We start from the raw sequence: 23,378 nt of genomic DNA, 5'->3' as shown, positions 1-23,378 counted from the left end.
CTAGGTCTCAAAGCTCTATGACATCATTCCATTTCGACTGGTGCATCTGGAGGCCTGCCCAACAATGTATTGCAGAGAGCCCAGACAACCTGCTGTAGCTGGGGGCCTTCCACCGACTCAGGGATTCCTCTGAATCGCAGATTCCTCTTCTTCCCCCTGTTATCTAAGTGTTCAATATGCCGCTACATATCATTTAGATGTTGGTTATGGGTTTCGGAGACATGCTGGATCTGTTCGATCGCCCTGCTATGTGTCATGGCGGAGGCCTCCACCTGATCTAAGCGGGAGGCCACCGCTTTGATATCAGATCTCACATCTGCTATTGCTGCGGCTAGGGCACTTTTAATGTCCATGGCTACTGCCTGTAGGTCCACAAGGCTGAGACCAACAAAGTTTGAGAGCTGGATAATGGGATTTTTATATACAGCTTACCTGTAAAATCCTTTTCTTGAGAGTACATCACGGGACACAGGAGCTTCATTACATAGTGGGTTATATAGGCACCTCTGGTGATTGGACACTGGTTGACCCTAATTAAGGAGAATTCCTCCCCTATATAACCCCTCCCATTTGGGAGGCACCTCAGTTTTGTAGCAAAGCAATAAGAAACCACGTAAAACCCAAGAGGGGCGGGAGCCCTGTGTCCCGTGATGTACTCTCAAGAAAAGGATTTTACAGGTAAGCTGTATATAAAAATCCCATTTTCTTGAGAGTACATCACGGGACACAGGAGCTTCATTACATAGTGGGATGTCCCATAGCAATGCTCAGATTGAGGGGAGGGAGACACAGATCATAAATATAGACCGCCAGGGACCGGAGGACCTAAACTGCAGCCTGCAGTACACTGCGCCCGAAGGCGATATCCTCTTGACCTCTGACATCCACCTGATAGAATCTGGTGAATGTGTGGACTGATGACCAAGTCGCAGCCTTACAGATCTGAGCCAGGGAGGCCTGGTGATGCACTGACCAAAAAGCACTAACAGCCCTAGTAGAGTGCGCTTTCACCTGAAAAGGAGGAATCTTCCCCTTTAAGCCATAGGCCTGAGAAATAACTTGTCTGATCCACCTTGAGAGAGTGGACTTTGACGCTGCCTGGCCCTTTCTAGGGCCTTCCGGCAGAATAAATAAACAATCAGTTTTCCTTATCTGAGAAGTTGCTTGAAGATAAACACTGATTGCTCTAACCACATCCAAAGTGTGTAAAGACTCTTCCTCTGTGGACTGAGGGTCCGGAAAAAAGGATGGTAGGATTACATCCTGATTCAAATGGAAACCCGAAACCACCTTAGGTAGAAAGGACCTGTTGGGATGCATGACCACCCGGTCCTTATGGATAATTAAATACGGCACTTTACTGGAAAGAGCTGCCAACTCTGATACTCTTCTAGCCATTGATATGGCTACTAAGAAGACCAGCTTTTTAGTCAGGAGAGCTAAAGAAGCCAGATGCAAAGGTTCAAATGGTTGCCCCTGTAAGGCCGAGAGAACCAAATTCAGATCCCATGGGCATACCGGAGGTTTAAGTGGCGGTTTTGTCCGCATAGCCCCCTGGATAAAAGCCCGTACCAGGGAATGTGATGCAAGCGGTTTTTGAAAAAATACCGACAGGGCCGAAATCTGCACTTTGATAGTGCTTATGGCCAAATTCATTTCTAGGCCTGACTGGAGAAAGGCCAAGATTCTGTTAATGACATACTTTCTAGGATGCCATTTCCTGAGTTCACACCAGGAAACATATGTCCTCCAGATTTTGTAATAAATAAGCCTGGAGGCCGGCTTTCTGGCATTGACCAGAGTAGAAAGGACTGGCCCCGAAAGGCCACAGTCTCTCAGAATGTGGGTTTCAGCAGCCAAACCGTCAAATTCAGACTGCGTAAAGCAGGATGGTAGATTGGACCCTGTGAGAGCAGATCTGGCCGGAGAGGGAGGGTCCATGGCCTGCCTACTTCCAACTTCATGATTTCTGCATACCATGGTCGCCTGGGCCAAGCCGAGGCCACCAAAAGGACCGACTTCGTCTCCCTCTTGACCCTTCCCAGGAACCGCGACAGCAGCGGGCTCGGGGGGAAGGCATAGATCAGATTGTACTGATCCCAGGGAACCGTCAGAGCATCTGACCCCTGAGCAAGTGCATCTCTTGTCCTTGACACAAACTTGTCCAGTTTCCTGTTGAACCTGGACGCAAACAGATCTACGTCTGGGGTACCCCACTTGTGACATATGTTCTGAAACACGTCGGGGTGCAGAGCCCATTCTCCTGGGCACAACTGCTGGCGGCTGAGAAAATCCGCCTGCCAATTCTCCACTCCTGGGATGAAGACCGCAGAAAGACACGGAACATGCTTTTCTGCCCAGACAAGTATGCGATTCACCTCCTTTTGGGCCACCAGACTTCTGGTACCGCCCTGGTGATTGATGTAAGCCACTGCGGTGGCATTGTCGGACTGAACCCGAACCGGGAAACCTCACAGTCTGTAAGACCACTCTATGAGTGCCATGTAAACTGCCCGAATCTCCAAGATATTTATGGGCAGTAGACTCTCGGTCGCAGACCATTTCCCCTGCGAGCACATTCCCTCCAATACAGCTCCCCAGCCTGTCAGGCTGGCATCTGTTGTGATAATCTTCCATGAGAGAGGAAGAAAAGTTTTGCCCTTCAGCAAATTCTTGGTTTGTAACCACCAGACAAGACTTTTGCGTGTCCCGGGGGATAGACGCATAGGAAGATCCAGAGATTGGGGCTTCCCGTTCCAAGCCGCAAGGATGCATCCTTGCAGAGGCCTTGAGTGGAACTGGGCGAATGGGACGGCCTCGAAGGAGGCGACCATCTTCCCTAATAGTCTCATGCACAACCGAATGGAGGAAGATCTTCTGCCCAGAATCAGGCGCACCAGATCTCCAATGGCCAAGGCCTTTAGCCTTGGAAGAAATACCCTGCCTTGAGCGGTGTCGATAATCACACCTAGGTAGCAAACAATTAGTGTATAAAGTACCTCTGCGCCAACCACCTTGACAAGGGGAATAGAGGGATGCTGCAAACACTGAGGGGAGCTTCACCTACTCCCTGAGCAATATCGATTAAGTGGTTTTAGTGTTGCGCAAATGGGGGAATACAAGGAAGGAGGGGAGAGGAGGGGGAGGGGGGGAAAGGGGGAGAGAGAGAGGGAAGGAGAAAAGAAAAAGGGGAAGGGGAAGAAAGGGCAGGGAGGGGGAAGGGGAACAGATGAGTATGTAGGTAAAGGATAAAAGGGTAAAGGTCAAAAAGTGCTAGTGTAAAATTATGTGTCTGGGTGTGCACAAATCCTTGTTCGGTACGTGCTAAACAAAAATAAATGTTAGAGAGTGGCAATCAAATATAGATTCTGATAGAGTGCCATACAAATAAAAACTCACAGTAATGAATGAATGCCTGAAACAATAGACATACAAATCGTGGGTGCTGTGCAAAACTGCAATAAAATATGCTGACAATAAATAAATATATAACTTAAAGTGATAGTCCAAAATATATGACTAAAAGTGTACAGTGAGAATAATCACATAAGCACAATCCCATGTGACATGCCAAGTGGAAAAAGCACAGATATCAATCAATCCAATATAACAAAATGCATGTTCCATGCGGTGTTTATAGAGTGCCAAGTGAGAAAAAAAAAAAATATACAGATAACAATCAATCCAATATAACAAAATGCATGTTCCATGCGGTGTTTATAAAGTGCAAATAGTGCTAGCAGCAAAAAAAAAAAAAAAAAACACGTTACAACACAGGTGAAATAATAAACACATAAAAATAAGGTGCTGGTAATCAGTCTGGGATATTCAGTCCTGTGGACATGCTGTGTTCTAAGGGGAAGCACTTCAGTGATCCATGCAGGCATACATGTGCAGTGACTTAATCCTCCTATTTATCCAATACGTGGATAGATGTACCCTTACCTCACGGCTGTGAGGTTACAGCCTTAATAGTATAGGTGGATAACTGGCTCCTGTTCCTGGGGTAGGTATGCCTCACAAGATAAAGAGATAATGTCCCATAGTGTAGTAGTTTCAACCAATTGAATTTTATTTAAGTATAGTGACAGGGTACTCACATTCTGAGTGAATAAAAACTGCAGTAATAGAGCAACAAGCAGAGTAACAAATGGTGCGTTCCAATGTCCTTCCTATTGTCTCTCTCACTTCCTTCCTTGCGCATTCGTCACCGTCACGTGACTTCTTCTTTCAGGCATTCATTCATTACTGTGAGTTTTTATTTGTATGGCACTCTATCAGAATCTATATTTGATTGCCACTCTCTAACATTTATTTTTGTTTAGCACGTACCGAACAAGGATTTGTGCACACCCAGACACATAATTTTACACTAGCACTTTTTGACCTTTACCCTTTTATCCTTTACCTACATACTCATCTGTTCCCCTTCCCCCTCCCTGCCCTTTCTTCCCCTTCCCCTTTTTCTTTTCTCCTTCCCTCTCTCTCTCCCCCTTTCCCCCCCTCCCCCTCCTCTCCCCTCCTTCCTTGTATTCCCCCATTTGCGCAACACTAAAACCACTTAATCGAATCACACCTAGGTATTGCAACCTGGTAGTCGGTTGTAGGGACGACTTTTCTAGGTTTATAATCCAACCTAGGCATTCTAGATGTTCTAGCGTTTTGGTGACGCTGCGACTTAGGAACGCTGCAGTTTTCTCCATGAGAAGCAAGTCGTCTAGATAAGCCATGACGGCTATGCCCTGAGCTCTTAAGATTGCTAAGAGAGGGTCCAGAATCTTTGTGAAGACTCGAGGGGCTGTAGCAAGCCCGAACGGCAAGGCCACAAATTGAAAATGGTGCCGCTCTACCGCGAACCTTAGAAATTTTTGGTGTGCGGGAAAAATTGGCACATGGAGATATGCATCCTTGATATCTATTGATGCCATGAATTCTCCCCCTTGCAGGGAGGAGACCACAGTGCGAATTGACTGCATTCGGAAGGTCTGGATGTGTAAAAAACGGTTTAGGTCCTTCAGATCCAGGATAGGTCTGACACTTCCATTTGGTTTTGGAACGGTGAAGAGATTTGAATAAAACCCCGAAACCCGGATCTTTCGGGTTCACTTATACTATCATACCCTGGGATAGTAACTGATCTAAGGCCAGAAATAGCGGTTTTTGCTTTACTGGATCCCTGGGGATCCTTGACCTTAGGAAACGAGAGGGTGGAATCTCCTGAAACTCTAGCTTGTAGCCCAGAGATACTGAAGAGATCACCCACTTGTCCTGGATCTCTTCCCGCCAGGCGCCTGCAAACTGCAGGAGCCTTCCCCCCACTCTGCCGAGCGGGGGCGCCCCTTCACAAGGACGTTTTTGGGCTCTGCTTGGCAGGCTTTCGCCCCCAAGTCTTTTTCTGTCCCTGGGCTCGGCCTTGAGCCTTTCTAGCAGAGGAGGACTGAGAAGGCCGTCGCCACTGTTTAGAGCTTGATGCTTCGGGAGAGAGAGCACGCCTGAATGAAGGACGCTTGCTCTTTTTGACTGGAAGGAGAGTAGATTTACCTCCTGAAATATTTTGGACGAATTTATCTAATTCTTCCCCAAACAAACGCTCCCCTTTAAACGGGAACCCAGTCAAATGCTTTTTGCATGACAGCTCAGCAGCCCAATTCTTTAGCCATAGGGCCCTTCGCATGTGAACCAACATGAGAGACAAACGTGATGCTTGTTGGACGGAATCCAAAATCACATCAATTATGAAACACAGGATGTGAGGCAATTCTGCATAATTTCCTACTTCCTCACTGGGAAGGAGCCCAAGCATCTGTTTAACTTGTTCCTTGAGGAACTGACACAACCCCACGGCTGCGACTGTAGGTTGCATCACAGTGCCAGCCATGGAAAAGGAGGCTTTTAATAAGGTTTCCAGCTTTTTATCAGTTGGATCCTTGAATACCTGCGCATTATCCAAAAGACAAGTTAGGTTCTTATTCACACAAGAGACAGCCGCATCGACAGATGGGACCCCCCATTTCTTGGTGAAACTTTCCTCCACAGGATAATGCATGGAAAACCTTTTGGGAGGAGCAAACAGTTTATCGGGATGTCCCCAATCCTCATACATCAATTTATCCATTAAAGGATGAATTGGGAAGGAATAGGCAGTCTGTGGGGCTTTCCTGACTCCCAGGGAAGAAACAGAGGACGTAGCGACTTCAGCAGCAGGCATTCTGAATGTGGTACGCACCAATTCAGTATAATACTGCACCTGTTTTCTGAGTGCCTGGGAGGAGGGGATTATCTCCTCTTCCTCTGACTCATCCGACTGCTCATGATCCCTATCCAAAGATAGGGATCCCTCCTCATTTTCAGAAGAACCATCCGAGAGAGGGATTTCAGCAGAGGGAGGGGATCTACCCCTTTTCCTGCTATCTTTTAGGGAAGCCGAAATAAAATTCATGATTCTCCCTTCAAAACCCTCCAATGTAGCCCTAAGGGAGTCCTCAGTGACATAAACCGGGGCTGCGACATTAGGAGAGGCTGCAAAACCTGATAGGGGCACCGACTCGTCTTGAGAGGCTGGCTCCAGTCTTGCGGGGGGGGATGGTAATTTACAGGCACTTTTGGAACCCCTGGACCTAGGCGGTGACTTACCAGTGCTCTTATTACCTCCCCCTGAGACCCTCTTACGAGGAGACATAGTACTAGGCTACAAAGCAGAGGTACTAGTACAAGTGTGATCACTGTTGCGCTTAAAGTCTCACAATAATAAATATATGCTTAAACTGCACAACCTGATGCTGAGTAGGTGTCTTAAGGTTTGCCTGGATCCAATCCCCATGGATGCTTACTGCCCACAGCTCCTGTGTCTCCAATTACAGTCCCCTGACGCTCTGGGCTTTTAAAACTGGCGCCTGGCGCCTGCGCAGTACAGCGCCGTGCACACTGACGTGCACGGCTCGCAACCACACCCCCCCTCCTCCATTAGGCCGGGAGCGTGCCCGCGTGCATGCACGAGGACCGCGGAATCCAGGGGGGGAGGAGAACCCAAAATGGAGCAGCGTGGGACCCCTGAACTGCGTGGGACCCCTGTTTACCTTATTTGTGGCAGGGACTGTAATGGAGACGTGAGTTAGCTGGAGAAACAGGCTTTCACTTGAGCGTGTGTATTGAAAGGCATGTAAGTATGCATCAGGCTGCTCTTACTCCCTCTAGTGGTGGAAACCAGGTAAGACATACAACTACTCACAATGAAGAAATCCATTCATATATTAAATATACAGGATGACTTCCCTTACCTGTCCCCGCAGCAGGAATTGCTGAACCAGACAAATTCCAGCCTTCATCCATCACGGCGGGTATTGTTAGCCAACCTTCAGGTATATCTGGGGCTCTTACTCGGAAGAACCTCCCACCTGGGCCATGTAGAAAGCTCTGCCAGAAACTTTCGTGCACTCTGTATAAACAGTACACCAAGTCTGGTTTTCCCAGAGCTCAGTCTTCCAATGGAGAGGACTTACAGGCAAAACCTCGCTTCTTCGGCAGACGAGGCCCGGGTACCATACCATCTTGGGAGTCAAATATCGGCCCGAGGTATGGATCCGGTTTGTTGTAGCCCTTAGGCCCTCGCAGGGACCTGCATAGAGCTAAAGTTTTACGTGACCATCACCTAGACACTGGCGAAAAAACTGAGGTGCCTCCCAAATGGGAGGGGTTATATAGGTGAGGAATTCTCCTTAATTAGGGTCAACCAGTGTCCAATCACCAGAGGTGCCTATATAACCCACTATGTAATGAAGCTCCTGTGTCCCGTGATGTATGATCAAGAAATAAAATTTTCCGACAACATGATCCGATCAGACTTTGTCCGATCGTTGGTAGAGAATTCCGATCGGACAAAGTGCCACACATGCTCAAATCAAATTACGAGACCAAAGCTATTGGCTACTAGCCTGAACGTAGTCCAGTCGTAACAAATGAAAGTCATCACATTCCAAACAATCAGATTTTCCGACAACTTTGTCCGACCGAAGGTATGCAACACCAGTTTTGGACAAAATCCATTGGAAAAAATAAGACAGATTTTGTGGTTGAAATGTTCGACCGTGTGTACAAGGGTTTAGGCCTGTTGTCTGGTGCAGACTATGTGGCTGGACGAAAGCCTGAATTAGTGACCTAGCTTGTGGAGCCTGGTGATTGAGAAGCCATTATGGACCTCCATATATAACGAGGGGCTGGAAAAGCTTGTATATGGAGCTTGGACCTCACTGGAATATGGAGTCTTCTTCCCAGGGTGCTGACAGCTGATTTTAGAAGTGCTTTACAGTCAGAAGCTACAATCGCAAAAAGTCGGCATCAAGGTTCATTATCTGTGAAGACTGCAAGTCATTTTGTCCCCTTTTTGGAGTCTGTTAGTTCATGGATGTCCTGTGCACTTACCTTCTCTCCCCGGAGCTTTGAATGTTAGCAAAAAACTCTTAGTTGTTACACTTTAAAGTGACTGGCGCCTATCTGTTTACTCCCCACTATTGCCTAAGTAATCTACACCCCGAAGTGAAATGTCAGCCCACCCAGGTCCCTGGGGTACCATCATGGCTCCTGGAGCTCAGGGGGGTGCTACATGATATGGGGGGGGGGGTAGTTTGTTGCTACATGATGTGAGAATGTCAGTGCCATTCTTTGAATTGTTGTACTGTAACTTCAGGGTGCACCTGTGATGTGGGTTGAATGATGCTGACCATCAGTAAATATGTGAGAAGACCACCATCGGCTCGGAGTTTGTTGAGTCTGAAGGGACCACAGTATTAGTATTGCAGCCAGAGATGCATTTTTTATATTTAAGGTTTCAGAGCTAATGAATTTTAAAACAAAATAAAAACCTGGAATTGGGCTTTAAATGTGGAAAAAAGTGTTTACCTTTATTTTCTGCAATGCTGATCGCCAGTACTTCCCATGTAGTGATGGAATCTTTCAACAAAACATTTATTGTCTTTGTAGAAATTCTGCAAGAAAAAAAAAATCATGTTGTAAAGGACCAATAACATTTTTTTGTTCTGTTTCCTATTTTGCATTGTGAGCTGAAGATAAGCCTATTGCTTTGCCTTTTTGCTGAAGTAAGTCCTTTGCATTTATTTTGTGGAGCAATAATAACACTGACTTTACTGTTTTTACAAGATTTTTGCCCAATCCCTGCAAATCAACAGTGAAAGAGGTGCAAGAGTATTTGGTACTTATCAATGCCCAACAAGAAACCCAACAATCATTTGCAGGTTGGACAGATTTCACTCCAACAAAATGCAGTGAGGGCTCTGAGATGGCCCATGAAAAGCTGTGTAGTGGGCCCTACAAAAACCCACTGTAGAAGACAGTGTTGAAGCAAATCTAAAGCTGCTTGAGATGACTGCCTCCAGAGAAGTGTTGCCCATTGCCAATGGGAGATGTGCTGGCCCCTTTTCTGACCATGGATCCTCAGCAGACATACTTTGAAAAGGCCCCAGAATCAGCACAAAACTATAAGCTATTGAAGTCTAAAATATTGACTAGGCTGGGAGCGGTCTTATCACAAACCATGTCTGTTCGTGGTGCTGTGATAAGGCTTAACCTACCAGTGCATAGCTGTATGTCCTGATGCACTTGCTCTAAAGCCGCGTACACACGGGCGGACTGTCTGGCCAACTAAGTCCGTCAGACAATCCGACGGACAGTCCGTCCTACTTTCGAATGAACGGACTTGACCACACACGATGAACAAACAGTCCGTTGAAAGCTTGCGCGATGACGTGTACAGCACGTACGACGGGACTAGAAATAGGACGTCCAATACACAGCAATGCAACTTTCCGCCGTGTAAATCCTTTCTGAGCATGCGCCATACTTAGTCCGTCCAACTAGCCTACTCACGAGCGGACTGTCCGCTGAAACCAAAGTTGGACGGACAATATTACGGAAATTCCGAAATACTTAGTCCGCCAGACTGCACGCTGAAAAAGTCCGCTGAAGCCCACACATGAATGGACTGTGCGCTGAAATGTGTTTCGGCGGACTAAGTTGGACAGACAGTCCGCCCGTGTGTACGCAGCTTTAGACTGGCTGCAACCTGTGGTGCTGACCACACTAAGACGGTGGAATGACTTACCCTGCACTGCTTTCCATGTGGTCTTCCCTATCAATTGTAACTTTGGGTGACCCAGGCTGAAACCCAGTCCCGGGATAAGATGACTGCTGTAGTAGATGGATACAACTACATGGGGGGCTCTTTAAGGAACCCTTCATCAACAAGATAGCTGCTCTGGGACAAAGAGGCATACCCTAGCACCAAGATGTCAGCAAATAACTGCAGTTTGTCCAACCAGGGGTGCAATACTCCCACCAAAAGCACTTCACTACCCAACCCTCTGTGCATGTGTGGAATGTACTGCTAAAACAGTAAATCTGCTAGTGTGGTGTGGGTAATGGACCAGAGGTTGTCACACTTCATAGTTTCATAGTTAGTAAGTTTGAATGAAGGCACCAGTCCATCCAGTTCAACCTGAGTGTCTACAATTGTCCCCAACCCTGTACATGGTCCCCATTCATATACAAGGGCCAATTTTGGACAGAAGCCAATTAACCTACCTGCATGTCATTGGTTTGTGGGAGGAAACTGGAATATCCAGAGGAAACCCATGCAGGCACAGGGAGAACATGCAAACTCCAGGCAGGTAGTGTCGTAGTTGGGATTTGAACCAGTGACCCTTCTTACTGCTAAGTGAGAGTGCTAATAACTACACCACTGTGCCACCTAACTTCTTGATGACTTTAAGACAATCATTTTTCTCTGGAGAATGCGTAAGTGTCATCTGTGTGCATAGTGATGTGAAAGACTATCATGTGGCCCCGTCTACACTAGTAGACGCTACCTCACAGGCTTAATTCACGCCCATGCATTGTGGGAACATGCACTAAATTGTGTGCTTTTCTGCAGTGTGTTAAAACACAGTTCATAATGGCTCCCCCTAGTATCTTGCTAATACATGCTGTTTGGTGGGGCACCTGTTAAAATGTTTCAAGCTCTTTTTTTTCCGCATTTCTCACTCATAGGGCAGCTCATTGAAATTGGGCAGCTGCCTTACACTTGACACGCACACACACAAGGACTTTAAAGTGCCATACATAACTCCAGAAGAAGTGAATACTTAGCTTGTTAAAATCCAAAAGCAAATTTTATTCACAACATATTTCATTAAAAACATCTACAGTAGTTAGAGATCAAAACAATTTGTCCAATACAATAGCAGGTCAACTGCGTAAGTATCTAGCACTAATCCTGCTAGGCCATACTTCCTTGTAACTTCATTTATAACATACTTATTGTACATCCATTTCTGTAATATTATGTATATTAGGCCAGAACTGCAGGGAGATTGTTTTTTAGAATATGAAATAATAAAATATTACATGTTTATTATCCATTTTTGCAAAGGAAAGAAAAGCGCAAGACTAGAGAAGGCCCATTATTTGGTGTTGTGGTAGGCGGAGGCATCATTAACCCTGGTAGCTAGCTACCATAACCCCAGTATCCTCTTCAAGAGTGAGCGGTCCACTTCAAGATAAAAGTGGTCTCTGCGGCGGATTCACCACAAGATCGCTTTTACCAGTGGCGGGAGAGGGCCCCCTCTCGCCGCTCTCCAGGGCCCTCCACCGCTTACTGGAGCCATCGACAGCAATAGGATCCTTCTCCTGGCCTGACATGGAGACAAGTAAGGGAAAGATCGCCCTCACCCGTCTCCATATCACAGAAGGGCATCAAAACGTCACTTCCACCCAATGCTCTTAAAGGGACATTTCTATTTTTTTTTTTTAAATGACATAAAAAAATAATTTTTCATTGCATTTTAATAGGGATGAGCTTCGAATTTGAGTCGAACCCATATACGACTCGAAAATCGGCTGTTCAACCATTCGTTGAATTGCGAATGTTATGGGCTGTTCGTGCCAAATTCGAGTGGTGTGTCACGGCCCATAATTCACTGCGGCATCACAGTGCATTGCTGGCTGATGATTGGCCAAGCATGCACTATGACCCACATACTTGGCCAATCACAGCGCCGTCTGTACAACGAGCTGTATTTGGCCAAAGCCAGGGTGGCTTTGGCCAATTATGGCTCAAGGGGTTTAGTACACGCCCCACACTATATAAGGCCGCCTGGAAGTTGGCCTTGTGTAGTGTGTTCCGGTGTGCTGATAGAGAGAGAGAGAGATAGACAGTGTCATTTAATTTAATTTGAGTTAGATAGAGCAGGCAGGAGGCAAGTCAGTTAGCTGCAGTGAGTGTATTGTGTATATATATGCATGCATGCTAAGTGTTGTGTGTGTGTGTGTATATATATATATATATATATATATATATATATATATATATATATATATATATATACACACACACACACACACACACATATACACACTGTATTCAGTTTAGCTAGATTCATTCCTGTGTACCGTGTACCACATTCCTGTGTCCTATACCACAGGCAGGCACCTGCAGTAATTACAGTTTGTGTACTGTGTACTCTGTACAGTGTGCACCTAAAGCTACTCCAATTGCTGGTGTTCTTCTGATCCTATACCACAGGCAGGCAGCTGCAGTAATTACAGTTGGTGTACTGTGTACTCTGCATAGTGTCCACTTAAAGCTACCCCAATTGCTGGTGTTCTTCTGATCCTATACCACAGGCAAGCAGCTGCAGTAATTACAATTGGTGTACTGTATACTCTGCACAGTGTGCACTTAAAGCTACCCCAATTGCTGGTGTTCTTCTGATCCTATACCACAGGCAGGCAGCTGCAGTAATTACAGTTGGTGTACTGTGTACTCTGCACAGTGTGCACCTAAAGCTACCCCAATTGCTGGTGTTCTTCTGATCCTATACCACAGGCAGGCAGCTGCAGTAATTACAGTTGGTTTACTGTGTGCTCTGCACAGTGTGCACTTAAAGCTACCCCAATTGCTGGTGTTCTTCTGATCCTATACCACAGGCAGGCAGCTGCAGTATTTACAGTTGGTGTACCGTGTCCTCTGCACAGGGTGCACATAAAATTACCTGAAGACAATTTCTGGTGTTCTCAGACTAATAATACTACAGGCAGGCAGTTGATTCTGCTAGCTGCAGTATAATCAGAATATACATCCCAGCTTTGTGCAGCTACATCTCCCGGCAGGCCATTAGTATGTCTGGAAGGCCAATAAGGAGAGGCAGACAGTCACACGCATATAAAAAATGGAAAGCAGGCTCTGTGTCTAGAGGCAACAGTGCTGGTCGTAGACACAGTGCAACCTGGTGCATCCATGGCGTGGCCATGGGACACACTTGTCCTTTTTTTTGGCAGCTGGCCATGTTGATCCGCAACATGCCGAAGACTTGGTAGAGTGGATGACCAAGCCATCCTCATCCTCCTCATCCTCTCTCACCCAGGCTCAGGGTACTGGAAAAGCAACTGCCAATGTGGCCTCTTCCCTCGGCTCAATGGCATCAGTCACTCCTTCTCTAACCCCACCATGTCCTCCTGAGGAGTCCCCCAAACTGTTTGAGCACAGTGTTGGGTATATGTTCCAGGAGGATGCCCAGCGTTTTGAAGGCTCTGATGATGGTACCCAGCTAGAGGAAGGCAGTAACGTGAGCCCAGAGAGAGGGGTTGCCCAAGAAGGACGGCAATCTGGCAGTCATGTTCCCCCAGCTGCAGCATACTGCCAGGTTTGCTCCAGTGATGAGGAGGGAGGGGATGATGAGATCACTGACTCCATGTGGGTGACTGATAGGAGAGAGGAGGAGGAGTGGGAGGAGGCACATCTCCAATGAGGCATGATGCCTTCCAGGGGCCAGATTAAGACAGCACACGACTGCATCATACCGCAGAGCTCCACATGTGCAAGGCGCTGCTGTCTCTGCGCATTATTCCAAAAGTTCTTTGGTGTGGGCCTTTTTTGAGACAAGTGCATTGCTGCTATTTGCAACATATGTCTCAAGTGTATCAAGCTTATCTTGTGTGGCCAAAACATCAGCCGCTTGGGCACCACCTACTTGATCAGACATATGTCCACCTGCCAAACTGGGGCAGAGATTCTGTCAGCTCTGCAGGGGCAGGCTGAGAGGTGGTTGACGCCACGCCAGCTTAAGCCAGGAATGGTGGTTTGTGATAATGGCACCAACCTCCTCTCTGCTCTCCGAAAGGGACAACTGACCCATGTGCCCTGTGTGGCTCATATCCATAACTTGGTGGTGCAGCGGTTCATGGGTAGGTACCCGGGCTTACAGGATGTCCTCGGGCAGGCCAGGAAAGTCTGTGTGCATTTCCACCAGTCATATAATGCCAGTGCTCGGCTAGCTGACCTCCAAAACGAATTTAACCTGCCCAAGAACCGCCTAATCTGTGACATGCCCACCAGGTGGAACTTAATGTTGGTCATGCTGCAGCGGCTGCCATGCAGCAGAGGGCCATCAGTGAGTACCTGTGCGACAATGGCACCAGGACAGAATCAGGGGAGCTTCTTTTTTTTCCCAAGCCAGTGGGCCATGATCAGGGATGCATGCACTGTCCTGTCACCATTTGAGGAGGCCAACAGGATGGTGAGCAGTGGCAGTGCATGTATCAGTGACACTGTGCCTCTTGTCCACCTGTTGGAGCACACGTGGACTAATGGACAGGGCACTTGAGGCAGAACAGAGGCAGGAAGAGGAGGACTTCCTTACTTCTCAAGGCCCCCTTTATCCAGACAGTGTTCCTGCTGGCTCACCGATCACACAGGAAGAAGAAAAGTAGGAGGAGGAGGATTGTGTCAGCATGGAGGTGGAGCCTGGCACTCAGCATCAGCAGAAGTCTTTAAGGGATCATTTACAGTCCCAAGAAACACATGGACTTGTATGTGGCTGGGAGGAGGTGGCTGCAGATCATGTTATCCTTAGAGACCCAGAGGACTCTGGACTGAATTCCTCAGCTAGCCTACGCTGCATGGCCTCCCTGATCCTGCAAAGCCTGGGAATGGATCCTCTTATTCGTCAGATCTAGTAGGGGGATCATTACTGGCTGGCAACCCTCCTTGATCCACGTTACAAGGGTAAGGTTGCGGACCTTATCTTGCCATCGCAGAGGGAGCAGAAGATGAAACATCTTTGGCCCCCTCTGCGACTGCAAGATAAGGTCCACAACCTTACCCTTTCAGAAAGGTCTGTACAACGCGTTCCCAGAGACTGGGAGGTTACATATTCCTGTTCCTGGACAACCTGTTGCTGAGGCTTCAGTCAGTCAAAAGAGGAGTGGTGGAGAAGGTGACCATCTGACTGATGCGTTCAGACAATTTTTTAGTCCACAGCCCCAAGGTATGATCGGTTCCAGCAACAATCGCCAGCGTCTGATTTACCTGGTGCAGCAATACCTAGGGGCAAGATCAGACTTGGACACCTTTCCCACCGAAAAATCTCTGGGTTAATGGGTTTTGAGGATGGATCACTGGCCAGAGCTTGCACAGTATGCAATTGAGCTACTGGCCTGTCCTGCATCCAGTGTTCTTTTGGAATGCACATTCAGTGCTGCTGGAGGCTTTGTAACCGATCACAGGGTGCGCCTGTCCACCGACTCGGTTAATTGATTGACCTTCATAAAAATGAATCAGTCTTGGATCACCACCAGCTACCAAGCAACTGATGCTGATGTAACCGAATATTTTTTTTGGATCCCTCCAGATCCCTTAAGACTGCCTATGCTGATGCTGAGTGACTATCCTGTTCCTCCTCAATGATCATGCCGATAGCTTGTAAGAACATTTTTGGTTCTGGGCACCACCACCAGTGGCTAAGGCCCAATTTTTCTGCCTCTGTTTAACAGGGGCGTGTAATTACAATTTTTTATTCAATACTTTGCAGCAAGGCTCATTTCTGCGCTCCAACTAGAGTATCTGTGAGGGGTTGCAGTGTTGTGGCACCAGCACCAGTGCCTAAGGCCCAATTTTTCAGCTCCTGTTTAACAGGGGGGTTTAACTAAAATTTTTGATGCAATACTTTGCTACAGGGCTCATTCCTGTCCTCCAACTAGAGTTTCTGTGAGGTGTTGTGGTGTTGTGGCAACAGTGCCTAAGGCCCAATTTTTGTAATTACAATTCTCGATATAATATTTCACAGCAGGGCCCGTTCCATTGCCCACCAAGAGTAACTGTGAGGACTTACAGTGTTGTGGCACCAGCACCAAAGGCCCAATTTTTCTACCACTGTTCAACAATGGCATGTAATTACAATTCTTGATATAATAGTTTGCAGAAGGGCGTTCCAGCGTCCACCAAGAGTAACTGTGAGGGAAACACCAACACCTTAGGCCCAAATTTCTGCAGCGCATATAGGGCAGGCCCCTACTTTCAAACATACAACTTACAAATGACTCCTACTTGAAAACGGAAGGAGACAACAGGAAGCGAGATGAAATCTACCCCTAGGAAGGGATATTCTCTCCTGTAAGAGTTGATATGGGTAAAACGTGTTTCTTCTCCACTGATGCTTTATCACCAATCCTTGTTTCACTAAAAAACCCAATTTTTCTAAAAACACTTGTCATTGGGACAGAAGGAGAGGTGAAATCTTCTGAAGAGGTGCACAGACAGCAAAACAAATGTTACAGGGCTGATAACCCTTCCCTATGTTCCCTTAAGCTTAAAAATAGATTTTTTTGGCTGGAGCTACACTTTATAAATGTACCAGTTTAAAATCACAAACAGATTCTACTTAAAAACAAACCTACAGTCCCTGTCTTGTTTGCAACAGTTCAAAATCACAAACAGATTCTACTTAAAAACAAACCTACAGTCCCTGTCTTGTTTGCACCGACTATATACTGCTGTTCAGAGTATATAGGGCCTGGGGGCCCCACGCCTTTTTTTTTATTTGTGTGCGGGGTTCCCCTTAATATCCATACAAGATCCAAAGGGTCTGGTAATGGACTGGGGGGTATCCATGCCGTTTGTCTCACTGATTTTCATCCATATTGCCGGGACCAGACATTACATTAAAGCCGTAAGCAGTTTTAAATTACTTGTATTCCTTTAAAAATGTCATTTTGTACAGGGACTGTTGTAAGCACATGAAACACATGCCACTTTACAGGCATACTATAGACACCCCCCAGGTACGATATTTAAAGGAATATTTCACTTTTTTTTCACTTTAAGCATCATTAAAATCAGTACTCCTCAAAAAAATGGCAGTTTTTAAAACTTTTTTTGCATTGATATATGAGTGAATGAGTGAAATATTTGTATAGCGCACAACACGAACTGAATCGCCTCAAGGCGCTGTCCCCTGGGGCAGGACCCGGGTCCCCAAACCCTTTTTAGGACAATAACTTGCATAGACGTCTTGCAAGGGGCACCAACACCAAACAACCTCCTAGAGATAAAAAAGAAAACAATAAAATAAATAGATAATAATGATGTTGTGGTAAGTTGACACACAAAACACACCAAAAAAATTACGAAGATGAGCAAAATGTCACAAAAGGAGATCTTGATTAAAAAACCAACCACAAAATTTAACAAAAAAAAAAAAATGATTGGGGAGATGTGACGAATGAAAATATTGTATTCATGAAATGAGGAAAAAGAATAAAGAAATACGTTTTGGAGAAGTGTGTGTGAATAGAAGCAGCAAAACAACTTCATTCTTGTAGCATTATAAAGAAAAATAGAATGTGCTGCATTAAAGAATTTTTAACATTGCAGCATGACGAATGTGCTATATCGATTACGAACGGTAGTTTTACCTGACTGAGCATGGCACTTTGTCCGTCGGATTAGGCTACACACGATTGGAACTGACGCACATCGGATCATGTTGTTGGAAAATTTTACATCCAGCTCTCAAACTTTGTTGGTCAGACATTCTGACAGAAAAAGTCAGATGGAGCCCATACACGGTCGGATTATCCGACAACACGCTCTGATCGGATATTTTCCGTCGGAATGTCCAACCGTGTGTACAAGGGCTTAAAAGCGTCCCATCCTGCCGAGCTTGCATGCAGAAGTGAATGCATACGTGAGCAGGCTGTAGAATTTTTTTTTTTTGGAGATTTTTAAGGGTAAAAGTTTATCGCTATTCAACGAGCAGGAGCAACTTTGAAGTGTAACATGTTGGCTATTAATTTTAAAAAAATGGGCTAACTTTACTGTTGTCTTATTTTTTTTATTAAAAAAGTGAATTTATAGGGTCGTGGCCTGTAGCGGAGACGGACGGTCGCATAGATCGAGTTCTTCCGTCGCTTCGGGGAATCATCGGCTAATAGCAGACGCACCGATTTTGTTCCGAGGAACAGCGATCTAGCCTGGGCAACCGACAGGAACATGCCTGGCAAGAGGCACAAAGCAAGGCGCCCGCAACGTTTAACATATTTCTTACACATAAAGGCTATGGAGGGTAAGCAAGATGGTGCCGAGGCCTGCTCTATATTGGAAAAAAACACACCAAAAAGGGGAATCAGCCTAAAATAACATACTCGCCCGATTCCCAGCCCTCTTCTCCGTGATCCCCAGCAACCCAAAGCCCTGTTAAGTCCAGGCCCAGGCTGGATGGCAGAGGATTGCAAAGGATGGACAGCCCAGCCCCAGAATCAGGGGATGACATGAAAGACATGCCGGAATCGATCAAATCTTTCCCCACACAGAACCAGCCTGTGATGGACACTGTGTTAAAGGACATGTTGATGTGTTTAGGGAGTACCGTACAGTCTGATATAGCCTCATGAATGCACAAATTTAATCGGGATATACAAGAGGTGAAAATGGGCGAATACGCAGACACGATCAATGACCTGGTTGATGTGTACAAAGAGAAAGACAGTGAAGCTGCATGGGTCAGAGCAAAGTTGGCCGACCTGGAAGACAGGTCGAGGAGAAACAATCTGAAAATCAGGGGAATCCCCGAATTGGTACAACAATCTGGCCTGAGTTCTTATGTCACAACGCTTTTCAAAGCCCTTATTCCTGAACTCAATGATCTTGACACAACCATTGATAGAATCCATCGGCTGCCCAAGCCATCACACCTGTCTGACCATATCCCAAGGGATGTACTCCTCCGTCTACACTTCTTTTGCGTAAAAGAAAACCTCATGTTGTGCATGAGAAGACAGGACGCTATCCATCCGCAATAACAAAACTTGCAATTCTTTGCCAACTTGTCGCAATATACCTTACAGAAAAGAAAGAACCTAAATACGGTAACCAAAGTACTCAGGAATCACAAGATAGCGTACAAGTGGGGGTACCCCACGAATCTAACTGTGTCACGAGAGAATCACAAGTATGTGATCTCCTCCTTGGACGAGGGTATAGCTCTCTTGCGAGACTGGGACATACTTCCTGAGGCAAATGACATCCTCCCAGCCACCAGTACGCCCAGACAAGTGGACAAGGAGTGGAAAGAAGTCACTGGTAGAAATGCTCGCACTCATGTATGAACAAAGCCGGATGGTCACAATGCACAACAAATACCTGAAGTGCAGGGACGAGAACCTTACGGTCGGACTAAACCCCCAGATCTATTAGAAGCCTCCTGCTGTTAGCAGGAAACCTGCTCATTCTTCGCTACCTTAAGTTGAGCACCTTGTATTGTTGCTCAGTTACCTTGTTTTTCTTTTACTTTTTTCCTTTTGTTGCTTTTTTGATTATGTTTCGTTTCTTTTCCATGAGCTGGACAATGACGTCTATAGAAGGAGACCCCAGACTCCTTCAAAAGACCGAAACAACATGGACCCAGGTCTACTGGCATCCTCCCCAAATCGTATCCCCAGAGGACTCCTTCGTCACCCTGATCAGAAATGTGAGTACAGTTTTTTTCTTCCTGGACATGGGATACCTTTATCCATTAAGCCCTCACTTCTCCTTAGTAGGCAACACCTTCATTTCAGGTCTATATCTTCGCATTTATCAATTGTTGTAGAACCACAACCCTATGACACTGAATATCCTTACTATAAACGCGAGAGGGCTTAACCACCCCATGAAACGGAAGTCCCTGTGGAGGTAAGCCTTACTTTATAACAGCAACATTGTTTGTGCATAAGAGACGCACTTTAGCTCCTTTGCCCCCCCTAGATGCTCACATAGGAACTACCCCTTTGTCTTTACAGCCAATGCAGAATCTAAAACACGAAGGGTTCTTATTGCTATCAGAGATACGGTGGCATTTAAGTTACACAAGGAAGTAAATGACCCAAGGGGAAGATTTCTAATACTTGCCTGCGATGTGAACTATACCACCTACACAATCCCCACTGTATACTCCCCCAATGCGCACCAAGTCCGCTACTTTAATAAAATTATGAAAAAGATCCAAAAGATTCAAAAATGTCTGCTGATAATCTGCGGAGACTTCAACGTCACTCCAGACCCGACATGTGACTCGACCTCGGCACGAAATACTATTGGCCTACCGCTATCAATCCACAACAATAACTAATATGACGAATGGCGCTGTCTTCATGCAACTGAACTTGAAGGACTTTACCTTTTTTTCCTCGCCACATCAAGTCTATACAAGAATAGACCTCTTTCTAGTGGATCAAAGCATTCTACTAATGACTAAACCCTTGTACACATGGTCGGAGCGTGTCGTCGGATAATCCGACTGTGTGTGGTATGCATCGGACTGATTCCATCCGAATCTCCGTCGGACCCAATTTTCCAACATGTTGGAAATATTTTCCGACCAACTGGTTTGATCGGACATACTCCGATCATGTGTAGAGAATTTTGATCGGACCAAGTGGCACGCATGCTCAGATCAAATTCCTACATCAAAGCTATTGGCTACTAGTCCCATCGTGCGAACGCGGCCGATAGTTCGCGAAACGGAAAGTTCGCGGCGGGCCCCATTGACTTCAATGGGAGGCGAACTTTGCAAACCTTTAGGTCAAATTTGCAGCCACAAAATAATTATTAGCTGGGCAAACATAGTCCCACCACATGGCCAATGACATAACACATGTATGAGGTGAATTTGGGATCGATAACTACAAGCAATCTTTTTTTATATGGGAAATTGTTCTGACAATTCAGGACTGTGGAGCGCATGAAGGCAATGGAGGAGAGGGAAGGTCAGGGACCAGGGTAGGCAAAGAAGAGGGTGCAGGAGATGATCACCAGCATTGTGACATACAGCAATGACACCTGCACCGTGATAGAGTCATCTGACAACAGCACCGTGATAGAGAGCACTGACATCAGCAGCGTGACATAAAGCACTGACATCAGCACCGTGATATACAGCACTGACAGCAGCACCGTGATAGAGAGCACTGATATCAGAAGCGTAACATTAAGCACTGACATCAGCACCGTGATATACAGCACTGACAGCAGCACCGTGATAGAGAGCACTGACAGCAGCACCGTGATAGAGAGCACTGACATCAGAAGCGTGACATTAAGCACTGACATCAGCACCGTGATATACAGCACTGACAGCAGCAGTGTGATAGAGAGCACTGACATCAGAATCGTGACATTAAGCACTGACATCAGCACCGTGATATACAGCACTGACAGCAGCAGCGTGACATTAAGCACTCACACCAGCACCGTGATATACAGCACTGACAGCAGCACCGTAAGCAGCCCCAGGAGGAAGTCAGCACAGCACAGGGATGGTGTGATCCCCTCATAATAAGCAGGCCCTGGAGAAAATCAGCACAGCACAGGGATGGTGTGATCCCCTCATAATAAGAACCCCCAGGAGGAAGTCAGCACAGGGATGGTGTGATCCCCTCATAATAAGAACCCCCAGGAGGAAGTCAGCACAGCACAGGGATGGTGTGATCCCCTCATAATAAGAACCCCCAGGAGTAAGTCAGCAAAGGACAGGGATGGTGTGATCCCCTCATAATAAGCAGGCCCAGGAGTAAATCAGCACAGGACAGGGATGGTGTGATCCCCTCATAATAAGAACCCCCAGGAGGAAGTCAGCACAGCACAGGGATGGTGTGATCCCCTCATAATAAGAACCCCCAGGAGAAAGTCAGCACAGCACAGGGATGGTGTGATCCCCTCATAATAAGAACCCCCAGGAGTAAGTCAGCACAGGACAGGGATGGTGTGATCCCCTCATAATAAGCAGGCCCAGGAGTAAATCAGCACAGGACAGGGATGGTGTGATCCCCTCATAATAAGAACCCCCAGGAGGAAGTCAGCACAGCACAGGGATGGTGTGATCCCCTCATAATAAGAAGTCCCAGGAGTAAGTCAGCACAGCACAGGGATGGTGTGATCCCCTCATAATAAGCAGGCCCAGGAGTAAATCAGCACAGGACAGGGATGGTGTGATCCCCTCATAATAAGAACCCCCAGGAGAAAGTCAGCACAGCACAGGGATGGTGTGATCCCCTCATAAGCAGCCCCAGTAGAAATATGACACTGCTCAACCTCTTCAAAGAGGAGGGTAGGGGCATATAGTACGGTGTGCTTTTTTGGGACAAGGAAGTGAGCCAAATGAAGAAAGAAGGTCTGTGTGCTTGATTAAAAAAATAGTTTATAGACATATACATGGTCTACTGGTCACATGTGTTGAATTCCTCCGAGATCCATGCCTCATTCATTTTTAGAAATGTGAGGTAGTTAACACTGTCGTGAGCTAGGCGAGTACGCTTATCGGTCACGATCCCCCCTGCTGCGCTGAACGTCCTTTCGGACAGGACACTGGATGAGGGGCAAGCCAACAGTTCGATTGCAAATTGGGCAAGCTCTGGCCAGAGGTGAAGCCTGCCCACCCAGTAGTCCAGGGGTTCATCACTCCTCAGATCGTCCACATCGGCTGTTAACCCGATGTAGTCGGACACCTGACGATCTAGGCGTTCCCTGATGCTGGATCCGGATGACACCTGTCGATGGGTTGGCTGAAAGAATGACCTCATATCCGAAGTCACCAACACATCTTCAAACCGGCCTCTTCTTGCAGGCGCTGTTGGATTGGTATCCGCAACTCCTTCTCTGGGAGTGGGAATTGCTCCTCTGCCAGCGCTCGCAAAAGCAGAATGCAGCATTTCTCGAAGCAAGGCCTGGAAGTGCTGCATTCTGACAGCCCTCTGCAACGGCGGTAACATTTCCGCCATTTTTTGTTTGTACCGGGGGTCTAAGTACGTTGCTACCCAGTACTGGTCCTTGACCCTTATGCTTTTTATACGGGGGTCCCTATTAAAACACTGGAGCATGAAGGCCCCCATTTGCACTAAAGTGGAAGCGGTGTGGTGGCCTGGCTCCTGCTCATCATCCAGGATAATGTCGTCCTCTTCATTCTCCTCTCCCCATCCACAAACAACAGGGATCCCAGAAAGGTTTAAAGCATGCTCTTCTTGCTCCTCCTCATCCGCCCCGGCACCATCCTCCTCTG

At 46.6% G+C, this 23,378-nt stretch overlaps 1 protein-coding gene across 1 annotated transcript in view; it reads right to left on the bottom strand.

Annotated features, from left to right (window-relative positions):
* Positions 1-23,378, bottom strand: part of LOC143961246 (complement C3-like) — a 659,302-nt gene that overhangs the window by 335,944 nt on the left and 299,980 nt on the right. Inside the window, exon 19 of the mRNA XM_077470481.1 lies at positions 8,896-8,981. Coding sequence (XP_077326607.1) covers positions 8,896-8,981 — 86 coding nt within the window. The remainder of the gene's footprint in view (positions 1-8,895; positions 8,982-23,378) is intronic.

The sequence above is a fragment of the Lithobates pipiens genome, unplaced genomic scaffold (assembly GCF_037356315.1).
Source record: "Lithobates pipiens isolate NorthernLeopardFrog02 unplaced genomic scaffold, aLitPip1_a1.2 Scaffold_8, whole genome shotgun sequence".
NCBI lineage: Eukaryota > Metazoa > Chordata > Amphibia > Anura > Ranidae > Lithobates > Lithobates pipiens.
The sequence above is the reverse complement of the archived record's forward strand: the minus strand, read 5'-3'. Positions and strand labels throughout refer to the sequence as shown.